The 22896-nt window shown below is 46.6% G+C and overlaps 1 protein-coding gene across 2 annotated transcripts in view; it reads left to right on the forward strand.

Annotated features, from left to right (window-relative positions):
- The window catches only part of PAPPA2 (pappalysin 2), a 124486-nt gene that overhangs the window by 3291 nt on the left and 98299 nt on the right, over positions 1-22896 (forward strand). For both annotated transcript variants that reach the window (XM_077928221.1, XM_077928220.1), the window contains exon 2: positions 19063-20125. In XM_077928221.1, the coding sequence (XP_077784347.1) occupies positions 19063-20125 (1063 nt within the window). The remainder of the gene's footprint in view (positions 1-19062; positions 20126-22896) is intronic.

A 22896-nucleotide genomic window follows, 5' to 3' on the forward strand; every position in this document is an offset into this window, starting at 1 on the left:
TAGTAAAGAACAACAACAACACCACCAAAGTCAGCCACTCAACCCTAAAGTCTGCCCACTCCTGCTCAAAAACCACCAGAGCAATGCTGGTTCATTCCAAACTATCATGGGAAGCTTATTTCTTAAGCACCAGAAAAGACTAGCTGCATTCAAAGCACATTCTTTCCATCAAAGAATTCTAGGCACTGTAGTTTAACCTCACAGAATTACAATTCCAAGCAACTCTTAACAAACTACAGTGCCCAGAATTCTATTTGCGTGTGTGTGGGGGGGGGGGGACTGTGCTTTGACTGTGCTTTAAATGTATAGCGTGTATGCATCTTGCATGTCAGAAGTTTTAACCATGCTTCCATGGTTTCTCTGCCAGAAATTGGATTCTTCTGCATCACATGTACACAGGTGCCTGAAACTTAGAGACAGGTTGATGCCAGTGGTGGGTGGAGGGACAAACAACTCCTACATCACCAAACACTATTGCCAAATAATTGTTTTGGTTCTTATGGCCTCATCCAGGAGGTGTTGCCCAATGGTGTGCTGTAATACTGTGTGGTTTCTGATGCAACTGCCATGCCGTGCAACTTGAGCAGTTAAATCACAACTGGTGTGCATGTGAGCAGAGATATTTTCCTGTTTTACAGATGAATATTGGAGGTACAGAACTGGACATTTGGGGTCAAACTAATTTGAGCTCCAGGGTGGAGTTACGCAGTCTGGCCTGTAATGCAGACGTTCATTCATTCATTCAGTCACATCATTTTCACTCTGCCTTTCCAAAAAGATACTCGAGCTTGCTTGCGCAGTGAAAAGTACAAATGAGAGTAATGAGCAAAGAATAAAATAGGCAGGAAGAAATGTATATGTAGTTTAATTAATGCTAGGCTGGGGTGGGGGGATTGGATTACCTTTAAGAAAGGAAGGCCTTCCTGTCGATTTAATTATTTCTTTGTAAGGAAATGGGTGAGCTGCAGCAGGGAATCTTTTTTTTGGGGGGGGGGAGGGCAGGGCCCCCTTAGCCCCCACTGGCTACAGGTCTGTACCAGCTCATGGGCATCGGGTGAAGACACCCCTGCCCCTCCTCTGATCTGACCTGTAAAACAGTGTGACTTCAAATGCTGTCTTTCAAGCCACTAATCTAATGTGTCCAAGGCTTAGGGCACAAAGTATGGCTTGTTTAACTGTGCTGTGCAGGAGCTCAAGTTCCCCCACTTTGTCCCTCCCTTATTTATTTTATCAAAACAGAATTTGTGTGCTGCTTAATCGAAAAGAAATAGCTTTCAGCCGTTTACTTAAAATGTAAAAGCATCACAACCATTGAGACAAGTCTGAAGTTAAAAACAAGCTGACTTAAAAAAACAACAACCCAGCTATAAACCATTTTTAAGTTTTCAAAAGTGATGGAACAAACCACAGAGTGGCAGTCTTAGCGTTGCATCTGAAGTTTTCTCTCCAAACAAGCCATCAGCTGAAACCAAGGTTTGTTCTTGGCTTCCTGATCAAGGTTTGTTGAGGAGAAGCAAACCTCAAAAACTGGTTTGGATTCAGTGCTAAGCCTGTGGTTTGCTTCCCTCCCCAGCTAAAAGAGGAGCAAAGTGGAAGCCCTCTGGGTGCAGAGAGAAATCATCCTTCCTGGTTTACCATTACTTCTGAGCATGGCCCCTGGCTGAGTTCAGCTCTGAACTTTGTCTTTGTCTTAGGTGCTCCTTCTCCTGAGCTCCTTTCCTCCCGGAGGAAACGGGAAGCTTCAGTTTCCATTTTTGACTAACTGTGATTTGTTGTTAAGTTGCAACTCAGAACTGTGGTTTGTCTTAACTATGGTTGAAGGAAACAAGCCAGGATCTGAAACCACAATTTGAAGTTGGCTTTGCCCTCTAAGCCATAATTAAGACTAGCCACAGCTTGACTGCCTTGAGACATGGCCACAAAATGCAGTTATCTTAAAACGGAAGCAAAAGCTTCCAGTCTGCTCCTCGTGACTGTGGTGGTGGAGGAAAAGTGGAAAGGGAGTGCAGAAGCCCAAGGCTTCTTCATGTAACACTAAAGCAGCCTTAGAATCATAGAAGTGTAGAGTTGAAAGAGACCATGAGGGTCATCTAGTCCAGTGTTTCCCAACCTTTTTTGGGCAAAGGCACACTTGTTTCATGAAAAAAATCTCGAGGCACACCACCATGCCAGATGGGGAAAGGTCACTTTTTACTTATGTAAAAAATAAATAAAAAAATAGTAACAGCATAGAAGGTAATGGTTAGGCTAGCATCCCTCTTCCAAATATGCTAGGTTTTTATTTGCAGGGACTGTTCTACATGGGAAAGCATTCAGCACTGTCATTCTCCCATCTGCCATCTGAATTGGTACTATTCTGGGTCAACTTACTCTGCTGCATGTGTAGATGAAAATGGCACCAAGTGTGGGGGAGGGGGCAGAACAGGTTTCAGATACATAGACAGAAGCTGGCTCTAAGATCTGCCTGCCATTGCACTCTGAGGTGTGAATCCTATGGAACGAAGCAAACCCACTTATATTCTTACATACGGTCCTTTTAATGCACAAGGTAACAAAATATGTTAACTTGCTCCAGCAGTTTTATGTTGTAACATACTGAAAAGACTGTCGAAGTCTCGTGCTCCCCCAGCCTTCGCCAGCCCTGCGCCCTCCGGATGTTTCGGGCTACCAGCCACGCTCCCCTCAGTCTCAACCTAATATCCCCAAGTGTTTCATAAAAGGTAAAGGTACCCCTGCCCGTACGGGCCAGTCTTGACAGACTCTAGGGTTGTGCGCCCATCTCACTTAAGAGGCCGGGGGCCAGCGCTGTCCGGAGACACTTCCGGGTCACGTGGCCAGCGTGACAAGCTGCATCTGGCGAGCCAGCGCAGCACACGGAACACCGTTTACCTTCCCGCTAGTAAGCGGTCCCTATTTATCTACTTGCACTTAAGGGTGCTTTCGAACTGCTAGGTTGGCAGGCGCTGGGACCGAGCAACGGGAGCGCACCCCGCCACGGGGATTCGAACCGCCGACCTTTCGATCGGCAAGCCCTAGGCGCTGAGGCTTTAACCCACAGCGCCACCCGCGTCCCAAGTGTTTCATATTTACTAGGAAATAACTCCCGCTGGTACAACGGAACTTCCTCCCAAGCAAGTCCATCTCTCGGTTTACATCCACGAGCTCGGGGCTGCGGCGTCCAGGAGGCGACAGCCCCGCCCAATGGCCCCGAGGGGACCCCGGAAGGGAGGCTTCGGCGCGGCGGCGGCCCCTGCGCGTTTCGCCTCAGGCTCCGCGGGGGCGGCAGCGACAGGCTGCGTGGCTCCTCCTCGGGCCGCTAGGCGGAGCCAGAGCAGCGCGGGAGGGCAGCGGAAAGGGCGGGTCCGTCGCTATAGAGACGCCCGCTTGGGTGGCGCTCGAGGTGGCTCCACCTGGCCCGCGAGTCCTGCGAAGCACTCTTCCCCGGGGCCTGTGGCGCAGGCGCAGAGCGGCGCGGCGGAGGGCCGCTTCCCTCCCCCACCTGGAGCGGCATTTAAAGGGGAAGTGGCCCCTTTCCCGCGGCCGGCCTCCTCCGTCGTCGGCGCCCGGCTCTCCTATGGCCTGGCCCGGGGCGCGGAGGGCGCGGAGAGTGGCAGTCGGGGCCGGGGGGCCATGGCTGCTCCCGGGGCGTCGCGCTTCCTCTACGAGCTGCCCGCCGCCCCGCCTCTCGCCGCCCGACTCGCCCGACTCCCTCCAGGCAACATCTCGCGGCACACCAGGCAACGTCTGGCGGCACACTAGTGTGCCGCGGAACACCGGTTGGGAAACACTGATCTAGTCCAACCCCCTGCAATGCGGGAATGTTTTGCCCAGCGTGGGCTCAAACCCACAACCCTGAGATTAAGAGTCTGCTGCTCCACCAATAGAACCATACACCTTTGTCCTCCTGGGCCCGGGATAGCTCAGACAGGAGAGCATGAGACACTTAATCTCAAGAGTTCTGGGTTTGAGTCCCACATTGGGCACAAGATTCCCACATAGCAAGGGGTTGGGCTAGATGACTCTCGTGGTCCCTTCCAACTCTGAGATTCTGTGATTCCACGATTTAGCTGGAGTCATCTCTGATGCTGGCTGTGCAGGCTGAGACCGACAAGAATTGTATTCCTTTTTTTAAAAAAAAATGTAATTAGTTTTCAACATATCATTTTCATCAGTAATTAAACATACTTTTACATCTTATACAGGTTTTTTTACTTCCATCAATCACATCTGAAAAGTTTCCAATCTATTCAGTTAATTTACAGTTCTTATTTTCACTGTTACATTTAAATCTCATAACTAATAGCTCTCTTCTTTGCAATATTTCATATATTTCTCCTTACAAAACTTCTTGTAGTCCTACTAGCCTAATTTGTTGATTACAGTTGCTCTTCAAATACTGTAATTCCTATATTTCTTCCAATCTTCTGTAAATCTCGGATCCCGCAGGTTTTGAATCCTTCCTGTCATTTTGTCCAATTCTGCGTAGTCCTTTAATTTTGTCTGCCATTCTTCTTTCACCGGTATTTCTTCTTGCTTCCATTTCTGAGCGAACAATACCCTTGCTGCTGTTGTTGCATATAAAAACAATTTTACATCCTGTCTATTAATATCCTCACCTATAATGCCCAGGAAAAATGCTTCTGGTTTTTTTTTTAGAAATGTATATTTCAACATCTTTTTCATCTCATTATATATCATTTCCCAGAAGTTTATTACTTTCTTACATTCCCACCACATATGATAAAATGTTCCGACAAGAATTGTATTCCAAAACCACTGGAGGGCGCTAGGTTGGGAAAAGCTGCAGTAAACCACAGTTTGGCATTGGACCAAATGCAGGCACTGGAAATTTGTAGGAAGTGGCCCAAGTGGTATTATTTTCTGACACACCTGCGTGTGTAAATTTCCCCACAGTTTCTTAAAACAAATCCAGTAGGTACTGGGGACCAGTCCCCGTGCAGTCTCTTGCAGGAGCTCCAGAGGTTTTGTGATCTGCAGTAGCTGGTGTGGTGGGGCTGATTTGTATGGAGCGCTGCTTTGAGGTGTGTATGTGTGTTAATGCAGTCACTGCAGTTTACGTGATCAAGATGCTCCTTTTCCAAGCCGCCTTTAGTTGTCCTGGCCAGGCACATTGGCGATGCTTAGAGATGCTTGTTTCTGCAACCAGTTTTACATGCAATATCCAAAACAAAAAAAATTCCTTCCAGTAGCACCTTAAAGACCAACTAAGTTAGTTCTTGGTATGAGCTTTCATGTGCATGCACACGAAAGCTCATACCAAGAACTAACTTAGTTGGTCTTTAAGGTGCTACACAGTGTATCTGAAGAAGTGTGCATGCACACGAAAGCTCATACCAAGAACTAACTTAGTTGGTCTTTAAGGTGCTACACAGTGTATCTGAAGAAGTGTGCATGCACACGAAAGCTCATACCAAGAACTAACTTAGTTGGTCTTTAAGGTGCTACACAGTGTATCTGAAGAAGTGTGCATGCACACGAAAGCTCATACCAAGAACTAACTTAGTTGGTCTTTAAGGTGCTACACAGTGTATCTGAAGAAGTGTGCATGCACACGAAAGCTCATACCAAGAACTAACTTAGTTGGTCTTTAAGGTGCTACACAGTGTATCTGAAGAAGTGTGCATGCACACGAAAGCTCATACCAAGAACTAACTTAGTTGGTCTTTAAGGTGCTACACAGTGTATCTGAAGAAGTGTGCATGCACACGAAAGCTCATACCAAGAACTCACTTAGTTGGTCTTTAAGGTGCTACACAGTGTATCTGAAGAAGTGTGCATGCACACGAAAGCTCATACCAAGAATTAACTTAGTTGGTCTTTAAGGTGCTACACAGTGTATCTGAAGAAGTGTGCATGCACACGAAAGCTCATACCAAGAACTCACTTAGTTGGTCTTTAAGGTGCTACTGGAAGGAATTTTTTTTGTTTTGACTATGGCAGACCAACACGGCTACCCATCTGTAAATGCAATATCCATTATGTCACAAGCCTGCTGGTGATCTCCATGGGAGGAGGTCAGGAGGGACATCCTTTCAAATGTCCCACCTTGTTCCCTGCTTTAGTTACGAGTGCATACAACTCCTCACTTACTGCCTTCAAAGACCTTGCCTCTCTGCTAGTCCTTGATTGAAATCGTTTTCTGCGGTGGTAATGCGGAACTTAAAACAACAACAACATTTACAGGAATAGTATATATCTATATATAGAACTAGTATTTCTAGACTGCTTTTCTACCCATAGGCTTCCAAACTGGCTCCCAGAATAAAATAGATAGAATCCAAAAATAACATTGAAATGTAATACAAACGCAAGCAACAAGGCTGAGTGGCAGCAGCGTAATGATGACATATAAAACAGTACAATAAAAGCCAGGGCAGGACAAGCACCCAAGAGACAAGACCAAGGGCATTAAAAGCAAGACAGTCTCAAAAGATAGTTGGGGAAACCTCTATCATAGGGATTAGACTAACCTCCTGGGAGAGGGAGTAGGATAGCCTTGGCAAAATTCACTGCACGGATTGAACCAGACTCTTCCACATTTCCAGAATGAATTGCAGAATTCTGGATTCCTGTTTTGCTTCAGGTTGGGCTACATAACTTAGTGTAGCATTTCTTGAATGTTAAAAAGTTATACTGTGCTCAGTCTTAACACGGGGGGACTGAGAAGCCCAACTGCTGAGCAAACTTCAAGTCATGCTGAAGTTCTTGTGGTGCCTGTTGCTTTCCTGTGATCTCAAGCGCTCTGAGTAGATTCTGGACCAGGGAAGGCTCATCACAGTGCCTGTGAAGCTTTGTGGATTACCTCATAGCATGAAACGGCTTCGCATGAACATGCTCTCACCATGTAAGCTGCCTGTTTTGTCACTCACCACATCAGTTTCCCGAAGACTGTGCAAAACTAGAAATATTAATTTGATGAGATTTCCTGCCTAAGTGCTAAGTTGTGGTTAAGAGGTTCATCACCCCCTCAGCGTGGGTCTGTGGATTATAGAGCCAGCAGCTGAGTCTAACTCGAAACATTTGTGAAACAAGCCCTGCTGAAAGAGTGGAAGCAGCAGAAAAGACTGGCTTCGCTGCCACTGGGGGGCACTCTTGGAGTACATGAAGGTAAGGCTGGCAAGGCTTCCTAGTTTAACTGGCTGGCACTATTGGAGGAAACAGATTGTGAGTCTGGGTTCAGGTCTGGAACTGGCCTGGAACTGGCCCTGGCTACCCTGACAGATGACCTTTTTTTCTGAGGCTGAGACCAGGGGAGTTCAGCCCTCCTGCTGCTGTGAGATCTGTCATAGAATCATAGAATCATAGAGTTGGAAGAGACCACAAGGGCCATCGAGTCCAACCCCCTGCCAAGCAGGAAACACCATCAGAGCACTCCTGACATATGGTTGTCAAGCCTCTGCTTAAAGACCTCCAAAGAAGGAGACTCCACCACACTCCTTGGCAGCAAATTCCACTCTCGAACAGCTCTTACTGTCAGGAAGTTCTTACTAATGTTTAGGTGGAATCTTCTTTCTTGTAGTTTGGATCCATTGCTCCGTTTCCGCTTCTCTGGAGCAGCAGAAAACAACCTTTCTCCCTCCTCTATGTGACATCCTTTTATATATTTGAACATGGCTATCATATCACCCCTTAACCTCCTCTTCTCCAGGCTAAACATGCCCAGCTCCCTTAGCCGTTCCTCATAAGGCATCGTTTCCAGGCCTTTGACCATTTTGGTTGCCCTCCTCTGGACACGTTCCAGTTTGTCAGTGTCCTTCTTGAACTGTGGTGCCCAGAACTGGACACAGTACTCCAGGTGAGGTCTGACCAGAGCAGAATACAGTGGCACTATTACTTCCCTTGATCTAGATGCTATACTCCTATTGATGCAGCCCAGAATTGCATTGGCTTTTTTAGCTGCCGCGTCACACTGTTGGCTCATGTCAAGTTTGTGGTCAACCAAGACTCCTAGATCCTTTTCACATGTACTGCTCTCAAGCCAGGTGTCACCCATCTTGTATTTGTGCCTCTCATTTTTTTTGCCCAAGTGCAATACTTTACATTTCTCCCTGTTAAAATTCATCTTGTTTGTTTTGGCCCAGTTCTCTAATCTGTCAAGGTCGTTTTGAAGTGTGATCCTGTCCTCTGGGGTGTTAGCCACCCCTCCCAGTTTGGTGTCATCTGCAAATTTGATCAGCCGCTTTGGACACCATTGAATGTGCTGCCTCCCTGAACCGTCTCCATGGGTTGGGAATGGGAGGCACTGATTTACAGTGATTCCAGAGATTAGAGGTGGGGCAGGACATGTCTGCATTTGGGTCAATGCTATATGAGGCCATTAGGAGCAATCATCAGAAGGTTGATGAAGCTCAGCTCTGCTTTCCCAATGAAACCAAGTTGGCAGAGGTGGTGCCTAAGCTGAACCAGTCTCTGGGTGCAGTGGGTGAGGGTTAACAGGCCCAAGCTGAACCCTGTGGGTAAGTGGGCACAAGTACTGGGGAGTCTGCTTGTTACAAATGGGATTGCCCTCCCTCTGAAGAGCACCTATCACTAGCTTCAGCTGCTGCACCAACTGTGCCCTTTCCTGGACAGGAGAACTTGGCCTCTGTTACATGTGGATTGGTAACCTCACATCTGGGCTATTTTAATGATGCTCTGTAGGTGAGGCTTCCCTTGAAGCTGGTCTGGAGATTGCAGCTTTTGCAGAACTCACAAGTGGTGGCCCTTTATTGGGCATACATTATGAGATCTGCTCTTGCTGCCTATTAGTCACTGAGCTGGTTTAAGGTGGTGCTACTTACACACAAAGCCTCAAATAATTCTGGACCATCTTCCTCCTCACTGCCCAGTAAGGGCACCATTGTCAGCTAAAGGGGCCAGGGTAGATTTTGCCATGATCTGATAAGTATCATCTTGTGGTAATATGGGGGTGGGCTTTTCCAGTGGTGGCACCAGTGTGGTGGAATGCCATCCCTGCTGAAATGCGAGACGACCCGTCCATGTTGGTTTCTTTCGGCTCCTGAAAACACACCTGTTTAGGCAGGCATTCCCCTGAACTGGTCTTATTGTATTAACAGGTTTTTTTTTAAAAAAAATATTTTTATTATGTATCTTAATTATGTATTGATTTTATAGTTGTAAACTGCTTTGAAGCCATTTTGGCATATAAAGCAATATATAAATTAATAAAGAAAAATTGGTGCAGGGGAGAATTCCGCTTTTCTTAGCCCTAGAATAATAATGAAAAAGCAATATTGACCAGACTTTGATGGACAGGGTACAAATAATAAAATTATTTATTTATTTATTTATGGACCAATGCCTACTACTATGGCAGTCCACAAACACCAGGTGGGTTAAGGAGACCGTTCCAAAGACTTCTAGGACAGTTCCCTCCTGGTCTGCACAACTTGTCCATTGATTTGAATTCAGTCCATCTGCCATTTGCCAGGCCCCATCCTTTCTGCCATGCCAGGCCATTGGCAAAGACAATAAGTTTACTGGGCCCTCAGAAAAAGAGCCACTGTGCAAATGACGGGTGAGCTGTGTTTGCAATGGTGGGCCAAAAGTTTCTGGCCTGAACTTCTCAGAACTCTTCATTGCCTTTTGATGCCATGCAGCTGTTTTCTACAGTCCCCCTGTTTCATTTCCTGCTAATTATGTGATAATTATAGGAATGTGTTTTGGGGGGCGGGGCCAGCATTGCAAGGAGGAGCTTGGGGGGAAGATGATGTGTTTTCCAGCCCAGATTTTTCTGAGGTGCTTTTCTAGCTTCTGTTTCTAGAGACCCTTTGTTAGCGTTTTCAGATTTTTCAAAATATGTTGGTATGCGAGGATGGCTTGTGTTTGAGACGTGCAACACACCATATTCCACCAGCCTTAAAACAGCAAGGAACTATAGAACAGAAAGGTTCAAAGATCGCTCGATTGAAACCTCTAATGCTCACTCATGTGAAAATTTCTCCAGAGCAGACCAACATGACATGGAAGCCAACTCCCCAAGCTGAATGTGGTCCACCTGCCGTGCATTGGGGGTCTGCCAGGTGCAGGACCTTTGCAACCATTATAGGTGGGCAACCTGACAAGAAACACAAAGGGTTACTCAGAATGGCTGTTGGGCTGTACAGCTGCACAGGAGAGGAAAGTTGGAAGCCTCCAAGGCATATGACCTTGTTCCTCTGGAGAGTCAGTCCTGGGGAGACCCTCTCAATTAGGTACTTCTGCCACCCTGGATGGGAGCCAGGCAGTGCTTTGATTGGTTAGAGAAGGAAGGAGAGAGAGTGACTGATGGCAAAGCCATTGCCTGGGAGCTTCTGCATTTATATACTCAGCCCCTGGCAGCTGACCAGAGAAGTTTAAAGTTTATGTGGGAGGGAATTTCAGGTCACTGTTTCCAAACCCAGGGCTGCTAATTCTGTGCTTCAGTTCCTCACTTCCTTTTAAAAAAAATAAAATTAAGACTGCAAAGAACAACATAACGAGACCACCGTTTTTAAGGATTCTGATTTTAGTCTTATTATTGTCTGTAAAATATAACTAGTGATATTCTTCTTCTTGCATCCCCGCTCCCAAAATAACATGAGGTAAGTTTGTGGGACAACGTAAAGCAGCCTAAATGGAAGTAGATTTTATCACCCTAGTGTTGCTTAGAAGCTTGTTTGGGGGACTTCCAGATATGTGCTGCACTTGATTTTGTTTCCGTATAGGTTTGCTTGAAGTTTTTGTGCAGGAATCCAAAACTCCTGCACGTTCGCACTAAGAGCAAAGCCATGAACCAATTTGTTCACACACATTCCAACAATACTGACTGTAGCTTGGATGTATTAGGTGAAGCCAGCGTGCCAGCTATGAGACTTGTATTTTCCCCCTTTATATTTCTGCCATCTTTCTTACACCATCGGCCAGTTTTCTCATTCCTCCTTTCATCTACAAAAATAATTATCACCAGGTTCTGAAAACAGGTGGAGAGCTGATGTAATGCATTTTATTCCTCTCAAAGGAGCAATGACTTGCCCTAGTCATTCTCCCACACTTGACATAGGATGGGTTGTCATCCAAAAATGGCTTTTGTGGGGGTATTCTGTATAGATAATACCCTGCCCTTGTCACTTTAAAATACCAGAAACTGTTTATGGAGAGCACCCCAATGACTTGAGTGTGTTCCATATCAGGGGTGGGTAAATTCATTGTTATTTAGTCTACCTTTTTCTCTTTTTAAAAATCAAAGTCCCTCTCGTCCACCCGCGTGTTTTAGATTTACAGAATGAAGACGCACAGTGACTATTTTACGCTTGCTTAACAACCATGCTGTGTCAACATCATTTGCAGGAATCTCAGCAACCTGCAGGCTCCAGGTAGGCCACCACCTACAGTCTGCCACCCCACTCTGGGTCCTATCCTGCCCTTTCCACCCCCGCCCTGGTGGGAGTGCATGGCAGAGAAGGATTGCCAGCATCGTACTACTCATGGTGGTAATATCCAGGAGTCAAAGCAATCTAAGGATGGGAGCATCACTGACCATGGAGCAAGGCAATATGACACCAAGAGGAATAATAAAACTCGTATTAAGCATTTTCATCTTGCCCCTCCCTATTTTAAAGTACAATACAGAGAGCAGCATCAGTAACACTACAGTGGTACCTCTGGATGCGAACGGGATCCATTCCAGAGCCCCGTTCGCATCCTGAAGCGAATGTAACACGCGACTGTGCGTCTGTGCGGGTTGCGTTTCGCCACTACCGCGCATGTGCATGACGTCATTTTGAGTGTCTGCGCATGCACAAGTGGCGAAACCTGGAAGTAATGCACTGCGTTACTTCCAGGTCGCTGTGGAGCATAACCCAAAAATATTCACCCCAAAGCTACTTCAACCCGAGGTATGGCTGTAATTCAAGCCACATGGCCTGTGTGGGGTTTTTAAAAAGGCCTCTCAAGGACTCAAGGGCATCCTGATCAAATTTGCAGATGACACAAAACTAGGAGGGGTGGCTAACACCCCAGAGGACAGGATCACACTTCAAAACGACCTTGACAGATTAGAGAACTGGGCCAAAACAAACAAGATGAATTTTAACAGGGAGAAATGTAAAGTATTGCACTTGGGCAAAAAAAATGAGAGGCACAAATACAAGATGGGTGACACCTGGCTTGAGAGCAGGACATGTGAAAAGGATCTAGGAGTCTTGGTTGACCACAAACTTGACATGAGCCAACAGTGTGACGCGGCAGCTAAAAAGGCCAATGCAATTCTGGGCTGCATCAATAGGAGTATAGCATCTAGATCAAGGAAAGTAAGAGTGCCACTGTATTCTGCTCTGGTCAGACCTCACCTGGAGTACTGTGTCCAGTTCTGGGCACCACAGTTCAAGAAGGACACTGACAAACTGGAACGTGTCCAGAGGAGGGCAACCAAAATGGTCAAAGGCCTGGAAACGATGCCTTATGAGGAACGGCTAAGGGAGCTGGGCATGTTTAGCCTGGAGAAGAGGAGGTTAAGGGGTGATATGATAGCCATGTTCAAATATATAAAAGGATATCACATAGAGGAGGGAGAAAGGTTGTTTTCTGCTGCTCCAGAGAAGCGGACACGGAGCAATGGATCCAAACTACAAGAAAGAAGATTCCACCTAAACATTAGGAAGAACTTCCTGACAGTAAGAGCTGTTCGACAGTGGAATTTGCTGCCAAGGAGTGTGGTGGAGTCTCCTTCTTTGGAGGTCTTTAAGCAGAGGCTTGACAACCATATGTCAGGAGTGCTCTGATGGTGTTTCCTGCTTGGCAGGGGGTTGGACTCGATGGCCCTTGTGGTCTCTTCCAACTCTATGTTTCTATGATTCTATGATTCTCTCTCTCTCTCTCAGTGTGTGTGGTTTATAAATTATCCAGATCTGAGTCAGGAACTGACTTCTGAATCCTATGCCAAGACCCAGTCTTCTCATTCCTACCCTCATCTGCAAGAATAATGAACACCATGTTCTGAAAACAGGTGGAGAGCTGGGAGAACAGGTGTTATGGGATAATGGAAAGGCAGCAGAACCAGTGAAAAAGGGGTAAGGGAACCTGGGGCTGAATCTCTGTTCAATAGAGATTCCCCTGGGAGGGGATTAAATGCCAATCATTTATAGGTGGGCTGAAGCCTTCAAGGTTCAGAACACAGCAACATCCAATAACAGCTAATCGTTACAGATGTCTCTTCCCCTACCTAGAGTTCCAGACAGTTTTTCCTTTTAGCTGTCCCCTTTCACCACAGTAGGGAGCTTCACGATCCAAAGATTTATAGACCAGAGGGTCTCCAGGGAAGGTATTTGAAGGTATTTGCTAGAAGAAGAAGAAGAGGAGGAGGAGTTTGGATTTGATATCCCGCTTTATCACTACCCCAAGGAGCCTCAAAGCGGCTAACATTCTCCTTTCTCTTCCTCCCCCACAACAAACACTCTGTGAGGTGAGTGGGGCTGAGAGACTTCAGAGAAGTGTGACTGGCCCAAGGTCACCCCAGCAGCTGCATGTGGAGGAGCGGAGACGCGAACCAGGTTCACCAGATTACAAGTCCACTGCTCTTAACCACTACACCAGTGTTTCCCAACCTTGGGCCTCCAGCTGTTTTTGGACTACAACTCCCATCATCCCTAGCTAGCAAGACCAGTGGTCAGGGATGATGGGAATTGTAGTTCAAAAACAGCTGGAGGCCCAAGGTTGGGAAACACTGCACTACACCACACTGGTTCTGCAAAAGCAGTTCAGTTCCAAAGAGAGGGAGCCACCACAGAAGAGGGTTGAGATCTTGCTAACCATTGCCAGAACCTCCATGAAGGAGGGTAACCATCAATCGGGCCTCCTCTGAAGACCTTTTTAATAATAATAATAATAATAATAATAATAATAATAATAATAATTTTTATTAACAGACCAATCAAATCAAATCACATAAATTCCGAATTACAGAGCCTAATTTTAATTTTTTGTTGGGGGTACCCATATTTCAAGTTCCGAAAGGGATCCAATCCTCTTGTTGTTGCTGCTTTCAAAGTCCACAAATCTGTCCAAATAACGTTCACAATTCTGTCCAATCCTTTCTTGCTGTTTTCCACATCTCTTCTAGTTGTTTTCATATATTTTTCTTTTCTCTTTGTCTTTGTGGCCTCTGATAGTCTCCATAAGCGGCTTGCCTCCTCTGAAGACCTTGGAGGAGGTGTGGCTTCAAATATCCTGGCACCAGACCATTTACAGGTTTGAAGGTTAAAACCAGCACTTTGAATTGTGGCCAGAAGCATGCAGACAAGCAGTCCAGGGTGTTACAAAACCGGTGATTGTGTGGGCTCCGGGAGCAGCCCCCACCTTTGGGACCAGCTGCACTCAGTGTATCTTACGCTGAGTGTATCTTAGGACTAGGCCTTCTCTTGATTCTTATGGTGTGATGCTAGAACCTTGGCCATAACTAGCTTTTCTCAAGGATGATGCTTTGAAGCAAAGCCTTGAAATTGTGGGCGGAGAAAACCTGTGGCTTTCTGTGTGCTGTTGGATCATCCCCTGGGAGTCCAGCAAGTTCCTAGAGGGCCACAGGTTCTCCACCTGTGCTCTATATCCCCCCACTTCCTAACCTCCTGGCAATGCCCTGTTGCAACAGATGGCACCTTCTGCTGCACAGTTCTCCTGGAGGGCCTCTGGGTTCTCTCCTTTCTGCTTGAGTCTAAGCCCTTATTGCAGGTGCCTCTGAACCAGGACCCCCTCAGTTCCTGCTTCCACCCCCTTGCTCCTGTGTTGGATGGTTTCACACGTTGGCTTCCTGACGAAGGGAATTGCTTGCTTGTTTGAAGCGATGCTGGAGTGGAGCTCTCAGATTGCAGCATCAGACACATTCCTGGGCATATTCCTACTTGCTGGCTGGGCTTCTGACGCAGGGGCCCGGAAAATGTTCTTGATTTTTCCTGAGCAGTAGTTTCTGGGCCTCTAGCAGGGTGAAGTCTCGGACGGCAGTGGGCAAATGCAAAGAGCTGGAACAGCATCAAGGGGAGGGAGCCGGTTTGCCAATGCCAGATGGGACTCCAGATGTGGAAGCTCTTTGGTAACAATGCAGAGCTCCAGGCAGACACTTGTTGATGAAATTGAATGTGTGGAAGCTCCTCCTCTGGATGGTGAGGAGCATGCAGTGAGAGAGAGCGCAAAAAAGCATCCTTGTGGTTGTTTCGCGCTAACTCATCCTTAAAAGGGGCTGTGAACAGAAGTAGATTCTTGAGGGAAAACTTCTGGGAAGGGATGCTTCTAGAACAGTGGTAGCAGAGTATTTTTGTATGTGTTTAAAATACATAACATTTCCTCACCGTGAAGGCTCAGGATGGGTAAGAACATTAATGAAAGCATTTCCTCAAGCTATAAAAAATATTTAAATGTGCAGCTAAAGTGTCCTTTCATTAGATGTGGTGGATATATTCTCCAGCTTCACTGAGCAGAAGGCATTCTTCTGTTGACTTGTGAATGGCCAACCTAGAGGCTTCAGGCAGGGCCAGTGTTGCGTATTCTTGTTTCTTTCTATGCCTTAAGAGGATTCTTGCAGTTGAATGCATTCAGGTGCACTGCACAGTTTGCTAGTTTGGGCTCCAGTTTCAGGCCATGAGGTTCCCACTTCAAGCTTCAGAGTCCCTGACAAGAAGAAGGGAATTTTGGAGCTGGCAATGAGCCCCTGACAAGATATTCCTGCAACTGTTCACACTTAGTAACACATGATTCTAACCCTCATGGACAAGAGCATAGAAACATTTCCATGTCATTCTCCTTTAATTACTTACCACCCCCCTTTTCACCTGCAAAAAAATTAAGTATCCTCAAACATGGGTGATTTCAGCCAATTAATTTATGCAAAATGCATGCAAATACCCGGTCTGCAGAATATGAGTGGCCTGGTTGCAGAATTGAAGCTAGGGTGGTTCTCCAGGCTACATTCAGTTCTCCCAGTAAGCCAGCTGAGAAAATATTTGTTCTGTTGAAGAGGTAAGAAATAAGCCTGTTTAACAGAGACAGGACTGAGACCAAGAGTAGCCACTCAGGGGCTGTCCGCTGTGATTTTCCTAGGGGCTTAGTTGCTCAGTCAGCACTGACTCTCTGGATAGCTCCACTGGTAGGGAACAAAGCTGAACAAAGCAGGTTCTGATCCCTGGATGCAGCCTGACTTGGTTGCTGCTGCGACCTTGAAGACTACAGACCGCCTTCAGTTGCAAGCAAAGATCCTGATCTAGCAATATAAACAATAGTGACAATGAATTAGTAATAATAATTTTTATTGATAATAAATAAATAATAGTGATAATAATGATGATAATAATACAATCTAAATGGGGGGAAAAAGTTCACATACAAGGGAAATGTGACAGAGAAGGAAGAGGGAGAGGAATAAAACGCAGGCACAGTTCTATTGGGAATAGTACCAGGAAGCCTAAAGGAAGAAGATAAGACCTTATACTTATATGCAACAGTAGCAGCAAGGCTATTGATTGCGAAAAACTGGAAAAGTGGTATAATACCGACAAAAACAGAGTGGCTTGCCAAATTATTGGAGTATTGCAATATATCCAAAACAATGGAAGAAATTGGAAGGATTTCAAAAGAAAAGAGAGATAGGGACTGGAAGGTGTTTAAAAGATACTTGCAAAATCATATCGAAAAATCAGAACTCCTATTAGAATAAACAAGTTCCGTTTCAAATATTGAAATATCAAATAAGATGGATGACAATGTGTAATAGATAAAGAAGTATGAAATCAGGCTAAAGGTGTGTGAAAGAAAGTAATAGAAGTGGAAAGAAATTGTAATTGAGTAGATTGGAAGTCAAACACAAAGGTGGGGTGAGGGGTGGTGGATGGTGATGGGGAAAGGAACTATTTGTGGGATTGAATGTAAGTATGTTTGAACACTTTTAAGGATTGTATGAAATGTATGTTTGTATGCTTGTATATGTGTATTAATGATGAACCATTTTAACAATAAAAACTTAATAAAAAAAGAAATTAAAACTCAGGCACAGTTCTTATAATGATGAGCTTTGCATAGTTCAGGAGTTGGAGATGCCTGAGGTCGTCTTATGGAATGACTGCCCACCCCACGACCGTCCGGTGACAATATCGTGGACAGAGGAGGAGTAGAATGTTCGTGTGTGGAAGGATAAAGCTTCTACAAAGTGAAACATGATATTGTGCATAGCTGTACAACAGCAGGAAGGCATCGATCGCTGTTTTCCAGTTTATAGAAGTTTTCACAGTGCAGGGTCAAGAAGACTGGCGTATTCTTTAAAGAGAAGTCACCGTGGTGGCGCTCACTCACAGTATGAGTTTTCTCCCAGATTTGCAGTTTGCATGACTGAAGTATATTCTTTTGAGGTTAATGCTGATTCAGCCATAATTTTTGCCATTCTCCGGCCAGTGTGTTCGCTTTCCTTTTTAGGAATTAAAAAAAGCAATCTGAAAAAAAAAAGGTTCAGGACAGCTACAGGGATTTGGTGTGTGTGTGTTTCTCAGTGGCAGTTGTGGGGACTGGCCAGTTGTCACCACTGGCATTTGCTGCAAACTTGGGAGACCCCCCCCCCCCTCCGAAAAAAAGCTCAGTGCTGGAGAGGATATGTGATGGGGGCACCTCCACACTGGTTGTCTTCCTCCTTTTCTTGCCTCAGATTTGGAACAAAGCACTTCTTTCTCCAATAAGATCTTTAGATGGATGTGGTGCAGGGAATGTGCCCTTTCTCGCTGCCTTCACGGTGCCATGACTGATGTAGCAGATTCCAGACAGCCCAGGTTAATGATTAGGGTTGGATAATAATAATAAATTTTATTTATATCCCGCCCTCCCCAGCCGAAGCCAGGCTCAGGGCGGCTAACAACAATAAAATAGTACAACATTCTAAAATCATTTCATTATAAAATTAATTCAAATCAAATTGATGGCAACCATTAGTCTAATGTTCTGTGAAGATTGCCAAAGGAGGGAGTCAGGCTGTGCCCTGACCAAAGGCTTGGCGGAACAGCTCTGTCTTGCAGGCCCTGCGGAAAGATGTCAAGTCCCGCAGGGCCCTAGTCTCTTGTGACAGAGCGTTCCACCAGATCGGAGCCACAGCCGAAAAAGCCCTGGCTCTAGTTGAGGCCAGCCTAACCTCTCTGTGGCCCGGGACCTTCAGGATGTTTTTATTTGAAGACCGTAAGTTCCTCTGTGGGACATACCAGGAGAGGCGGTCCCATAGGTACAAGGGTCCTAGGCCGTATAGGGCTTTAAATGTTAAAACCATCACCTTAAACCTGATCCTGTACTCCACTGGGAGCCAGTGCAGCTGGTATAGCACTGGGTGAATGTGATCTTGCAGCGAGGACCCCGTAAGGAGTCTCACCGCGGCATTCTGCACCCGCTGGAGTTTCTGGGTCAGTCTCAAGGGCAGCCCCACATAGAGCGAGTTACAATAATCCAGTCTGGAGGTGACCGTCGCATGGATCACAGTGGCTAGGTCAGGGCGAGAGAGGTAAACAACAAATGCCGCCTTTGTTGTAGCTGCAATCTGCGCCTCCATGGAAAGGGAGGTGTCGAAGATTACACCCAAACTCTTAACGGATGGTGCTGGCACTAATTGTGCCCACGCAAGAGATGGGAGTTGCCCCCTCAATCCCATATCGTCCCGACCCAGCCAAAGGACCTCTGTCTTCGAAGGATTTAGCTTCAGCCGGCTCCCACGTAACCATCCAGCCACAGCACAGAACACACTGCACAACTATCGTTGTGGCTACAAATTAGAACCCAATTTGAATTGGTGTCTGGTGGACCAAATTTTAAATGCGTTTCCAACCTGTTTTGGTGTAGATTTGCTAGCAAGAAACCTTGGAAATTGTCGTCCCTCTTAAAGAAAGACTTATTCACATCTCTTGCAGTTTCCAGGGTTCTTTGAGGGAAGCCCTTGGATCCAAGCCAGTTTGAAGATCTAGTGTGGATTCATCCTTCTGTTCTAGAGCTGAGAGGTAGTGTGGTCTCTGTACTAGCATTCCCTGTGCTGAATTTTATTCTTTTTCTCTCTCTCTCTCTCTCTCCTCCACTCAGGTGTGTTTGACAATTGCTCCCACGTTGCCAGTGACAGGGGCTGGACTCTTGGCATCCGCACGCAGGAGAACACTGGGAAGAAGGATGCCCGATTCTTCTTCTCACTCCGGACAGACCGCTTCAAGAGATCTTCCACCATATCGGTACCACACCGCTATGAACTCAATACGTGGGCTCATGTGGCCGCCACCTACAACGGGAAGCAGATGCTGCTGTACCTGAACGGGGAACGGGTGGCTCGTAGTTCCCTGCAGTCTGGGGCCCTCCACAGTCCCTTCATGGCTTCTTGCCGCACCTTGATTCTGGGAGGTGACAGCTCGGAGGACGGGCACCACTTCCGTGGCCACCTGGCTCTGCTGGCCATTTGGAATGCTGCTTTACCCCAGGAGAAACTCCAGAGAGCCTTCTTGAGAAAGGTTGAAGACAGAGAAGCTACCATGGTGCTCAGTGCAAGGTTCAGCCGCTTGGAGCAGCAATGGGTAACATTCAAAGATGGCGCCTACCCGCTGGTGGAGTCCTTCCAAGCTCCAGAGCCTCCAGTTTTCTCACCGCTCGTGCCCCCTCTCTGTGGGCAGACCGTCTGCGACAACGTGGAGTTGATCTCCTACTACAACAGCCACTGGCCACTGCGGAATGAGAAGGTGGTCCGTTACCGTGTCGTCAACATTCATGACGACGAGGGGCTCCATCCTACTGTCACCCAGGAGCAGATTGCCCACCAGCACCGGGTGCTGAGTGGGGCCTTTGGCCGCTATAACATCACCTGGCAACTGAGCGTACACAAGGTGCAGAGTTCCTTGCTCCGCCACCGCGTGGTCCTCATGAACTGTGAGCCCGGCAAGATTGGCAATGAATACTGTGACCCCGAGTGCGAGCACCCGCTGACTGGCTACGACGGGGGGGACTGCCGCCGGCTGGGGCGTTGCTACGACTGGGTGCGCCGGGATGGGGTTTGCAACATGGAATGCAACAACATGCTTGACAATTTTGATGACGGGGACTGTTGCAACCCCAGGGTGACCAACGTGAAGAAGACGTGCTTTGACCCTGAATCTCCACACCGGTAAGTTGTGGGCGGACAAGAGAGGGAGGGAGGGAGACTCCTAGGCAACAAAGCCCATTGCAATGAAGTCCACAGGATCATGTCCATAGATTCCCCTCTCATACTATTCATTTCTCTGGGTTTAGGCTAATGTGAACAGTGGTCTGCACTGACTACTGCTGCTGCAGTGCTAGCAGTGTACTGGAAGGGAGAGAGAGATGTTTCCCCATGGGGGCTGGGTGGGAGGAGGAGAAAGGAGTAAATGTGCCTGAGGCTGGCTACCTGCAGAGAGCCTGTGGTCCTCCCTCTTCCATTAGACTCCCGCTTCCCTTGGCTCCAGCCAGCATGGCCAGCGGCCAGTGATGATGGGTGTTGTAGTCCAATGGCTTCTGGAGGTTCACAGGTTTCCAATACCTGCTTCTGCCCTATTTCAGGTTCAGACATTTAACGGCTTTATACTACTTAAAATGTTCACCACCTCTGTATTGGAACTTAATTTTGGCAATGGTGCGCATAATTATTTGTTTAGAGATCTCTGGGCTCTCATGGGAAGGGAGAATGACTGTTGAAGCTGATTTCATGTCTGTAATTTGAATATCCCTCGTGTTGTTTGTAGACTCAGCCAGTGAATGTGGAGACTCCTTAAACAGTGATGTGCTTCTCCTTGCCAATTGACATGGAAGTCTTCCGCATAGAGCTGCTAATATTGACACACACACACACACACACACACACACACACACACACCGACCGCCACCAAGGGGCCTGCTAGTATCCAAAAGTAAAGATGAGTGTCAGCGAGAGGAGTTTTTTGGGATTTCTTCAGGTCCAGTAGAAAGCCTTTCTTGGAATGATTTAGCTAGCATTTTAGTTGGCAAGTTCTGGTGAAATTGTTAGTGTTGTTAAATGAATATATTGTTTTTAGTTTTCTTTGGCTTGGTCAGGGCCATTATTTTAGGAAATAGGAATTGTTCCTGTTCAGAGTGAGAGGCCATGGAACCCGAAGGCTCCATAGCCCCGCAGTCCAAACAAGCCTGGAAGAGGCCGTGGGGGAGACGACTCCAAGAGCCAGAGACCCTCGGCTGCCAAGGGTAACATTGTGGGGAGAGAAGCAGGCCGGGGGTTTAATTTTTTTTTTAATTCCTCTGGTACAGAGTTTAAAATGTGATTCTTACATTACAAATCCCCCCCCCCCAAGAAAAAAAAATAATGAGTGCCCTTTCATATCCCAGAGAAAAAGAGACTTCTGGCCTGTATACAGTCTTCTGCTACCTGGAACGCTCAGGGCCTTGATCTAAATATATATTTGGATGAGAATTCATTTCATAAGAAATAAAACGAGGGAAGAGTCTTGTTGCAGGAGGTAACAGTACTGCAAATAGTTCTTTAGCAGACAAAGAGGCATTTACGCAGCCATATCTGATGTTGGATTCTTTATGGTAAGCACCATATTAAAGCATGTGATGATTTTAGGTTCTTGGTCGTACGGTTGTGATGACGACGCCTTCCTAGATTCCACTCTAGTACAAGTCCACCCTCCTCTGTGCAAAGAAATAAGTAAGAGCATAAAATAGTCTTAAAATATAAATCATATAATATAATATAATAACATAATATAAATCAACCTACCTGTACATATCACACATCTGGGCAATTAAGCATTTACATTCACTGAGCAATAGCTACTGGAGTTTGTACTGCTGGAAGGAGCTTCAATCAGCATCAGTGCTCCTAACTTACAGATCTCTAGTAACTATTCCATGTATCTCGGTCCAGTTACGGAAAACCAAAGTCACATTCAGCCTCCCATGCATGTATCATTTGATAAACTGAGATGGCATTCTCATTGTGCACTAGAAAAGGTGCAACTGAGTGAGACCCTTCTTTGCTTTGAATAGAATGTGAAGAAAACGCTGCACATGTCAAGGCAATCCTCCATCCACATTCTTAGGGGAGGTGCGGATAAGTTCTATAAACAGGTGCACTTGTGAATAAGAGTAGAGTGGGACGCGGGTGGTGCTGTGGGTTAAACCACAGAGCCTAGGGCTTGCCGATCAGAAGGTTGGCGGTTCGAATCCCCGCGACTGGGTGAGCTCCCGTTGCTCGGTCCCTGCTCCTGCCAACCTAGCAGTTCGAAAGTACATCAAGTGCAAGTAGATAAATAGGTACCACTCCGGCAGGAAGGTAAACGGTGTTTCCGTGTGCTGCTGTGGTTCACCAGAAGCGGCTTAGTCCTGCTGGCCACATGACCCGGAAGCTGTACGCCGGCTCCCTCGGCCAGTAAAGCGAGATGAGCGCCGCAACCCCAGAGTCGGTCACGACTGGACCTAATGGTCAGGGGTCCCTTTACCTTTACTTACGGCTATCCTAAATTAAAAAACAACATCTATGACCCAGGAAATTGAACTACGCAGGTGGGCATTGTCATAATCATAAATCTAATACAGCACTTTTCATTTGCAAAGTGCATTATAACCTGCATTCATTTAATCCATGCACTATTCTTGGGGTCACTCTTTCTCCTGTGCAAAGAGTGGGAATTGAATCTGCTTGAGGCCAAGACAGTGATCCCAAGGCAGAGCTGGGACTCCCACCTAAGGCTCAGAGGTGCAAGACTCTATCCCACATTTCACACTGCCTGACAGAATGATTCACACTTGTCAGGGAACTGCCATCAGAGACAAGAGGAGAGGTAAGGCTCCCCAATGAGGCAGGGGAGGGAACTAGCAAGGAGAGAGAGAGCTTCCGCTGGGGAAGGGAATCAAGGTGACACCAGGAAGAAAGGGGAGGCG

This window comes from Podarcis muralis, chromosome 5 (assembly GCF_964188315.1).
Source record: "Podarcis muralis chromosome 5, rPodMur119.hap1.1, whole genome shotgun sequence".
In the NCBI taxonomy this organism is placed as follows: Eukaryota; Metazoa; Chordata; class Lepidosauria; order Squamata; family Lacertidae; genus Podarcis; species Podarcis muralis.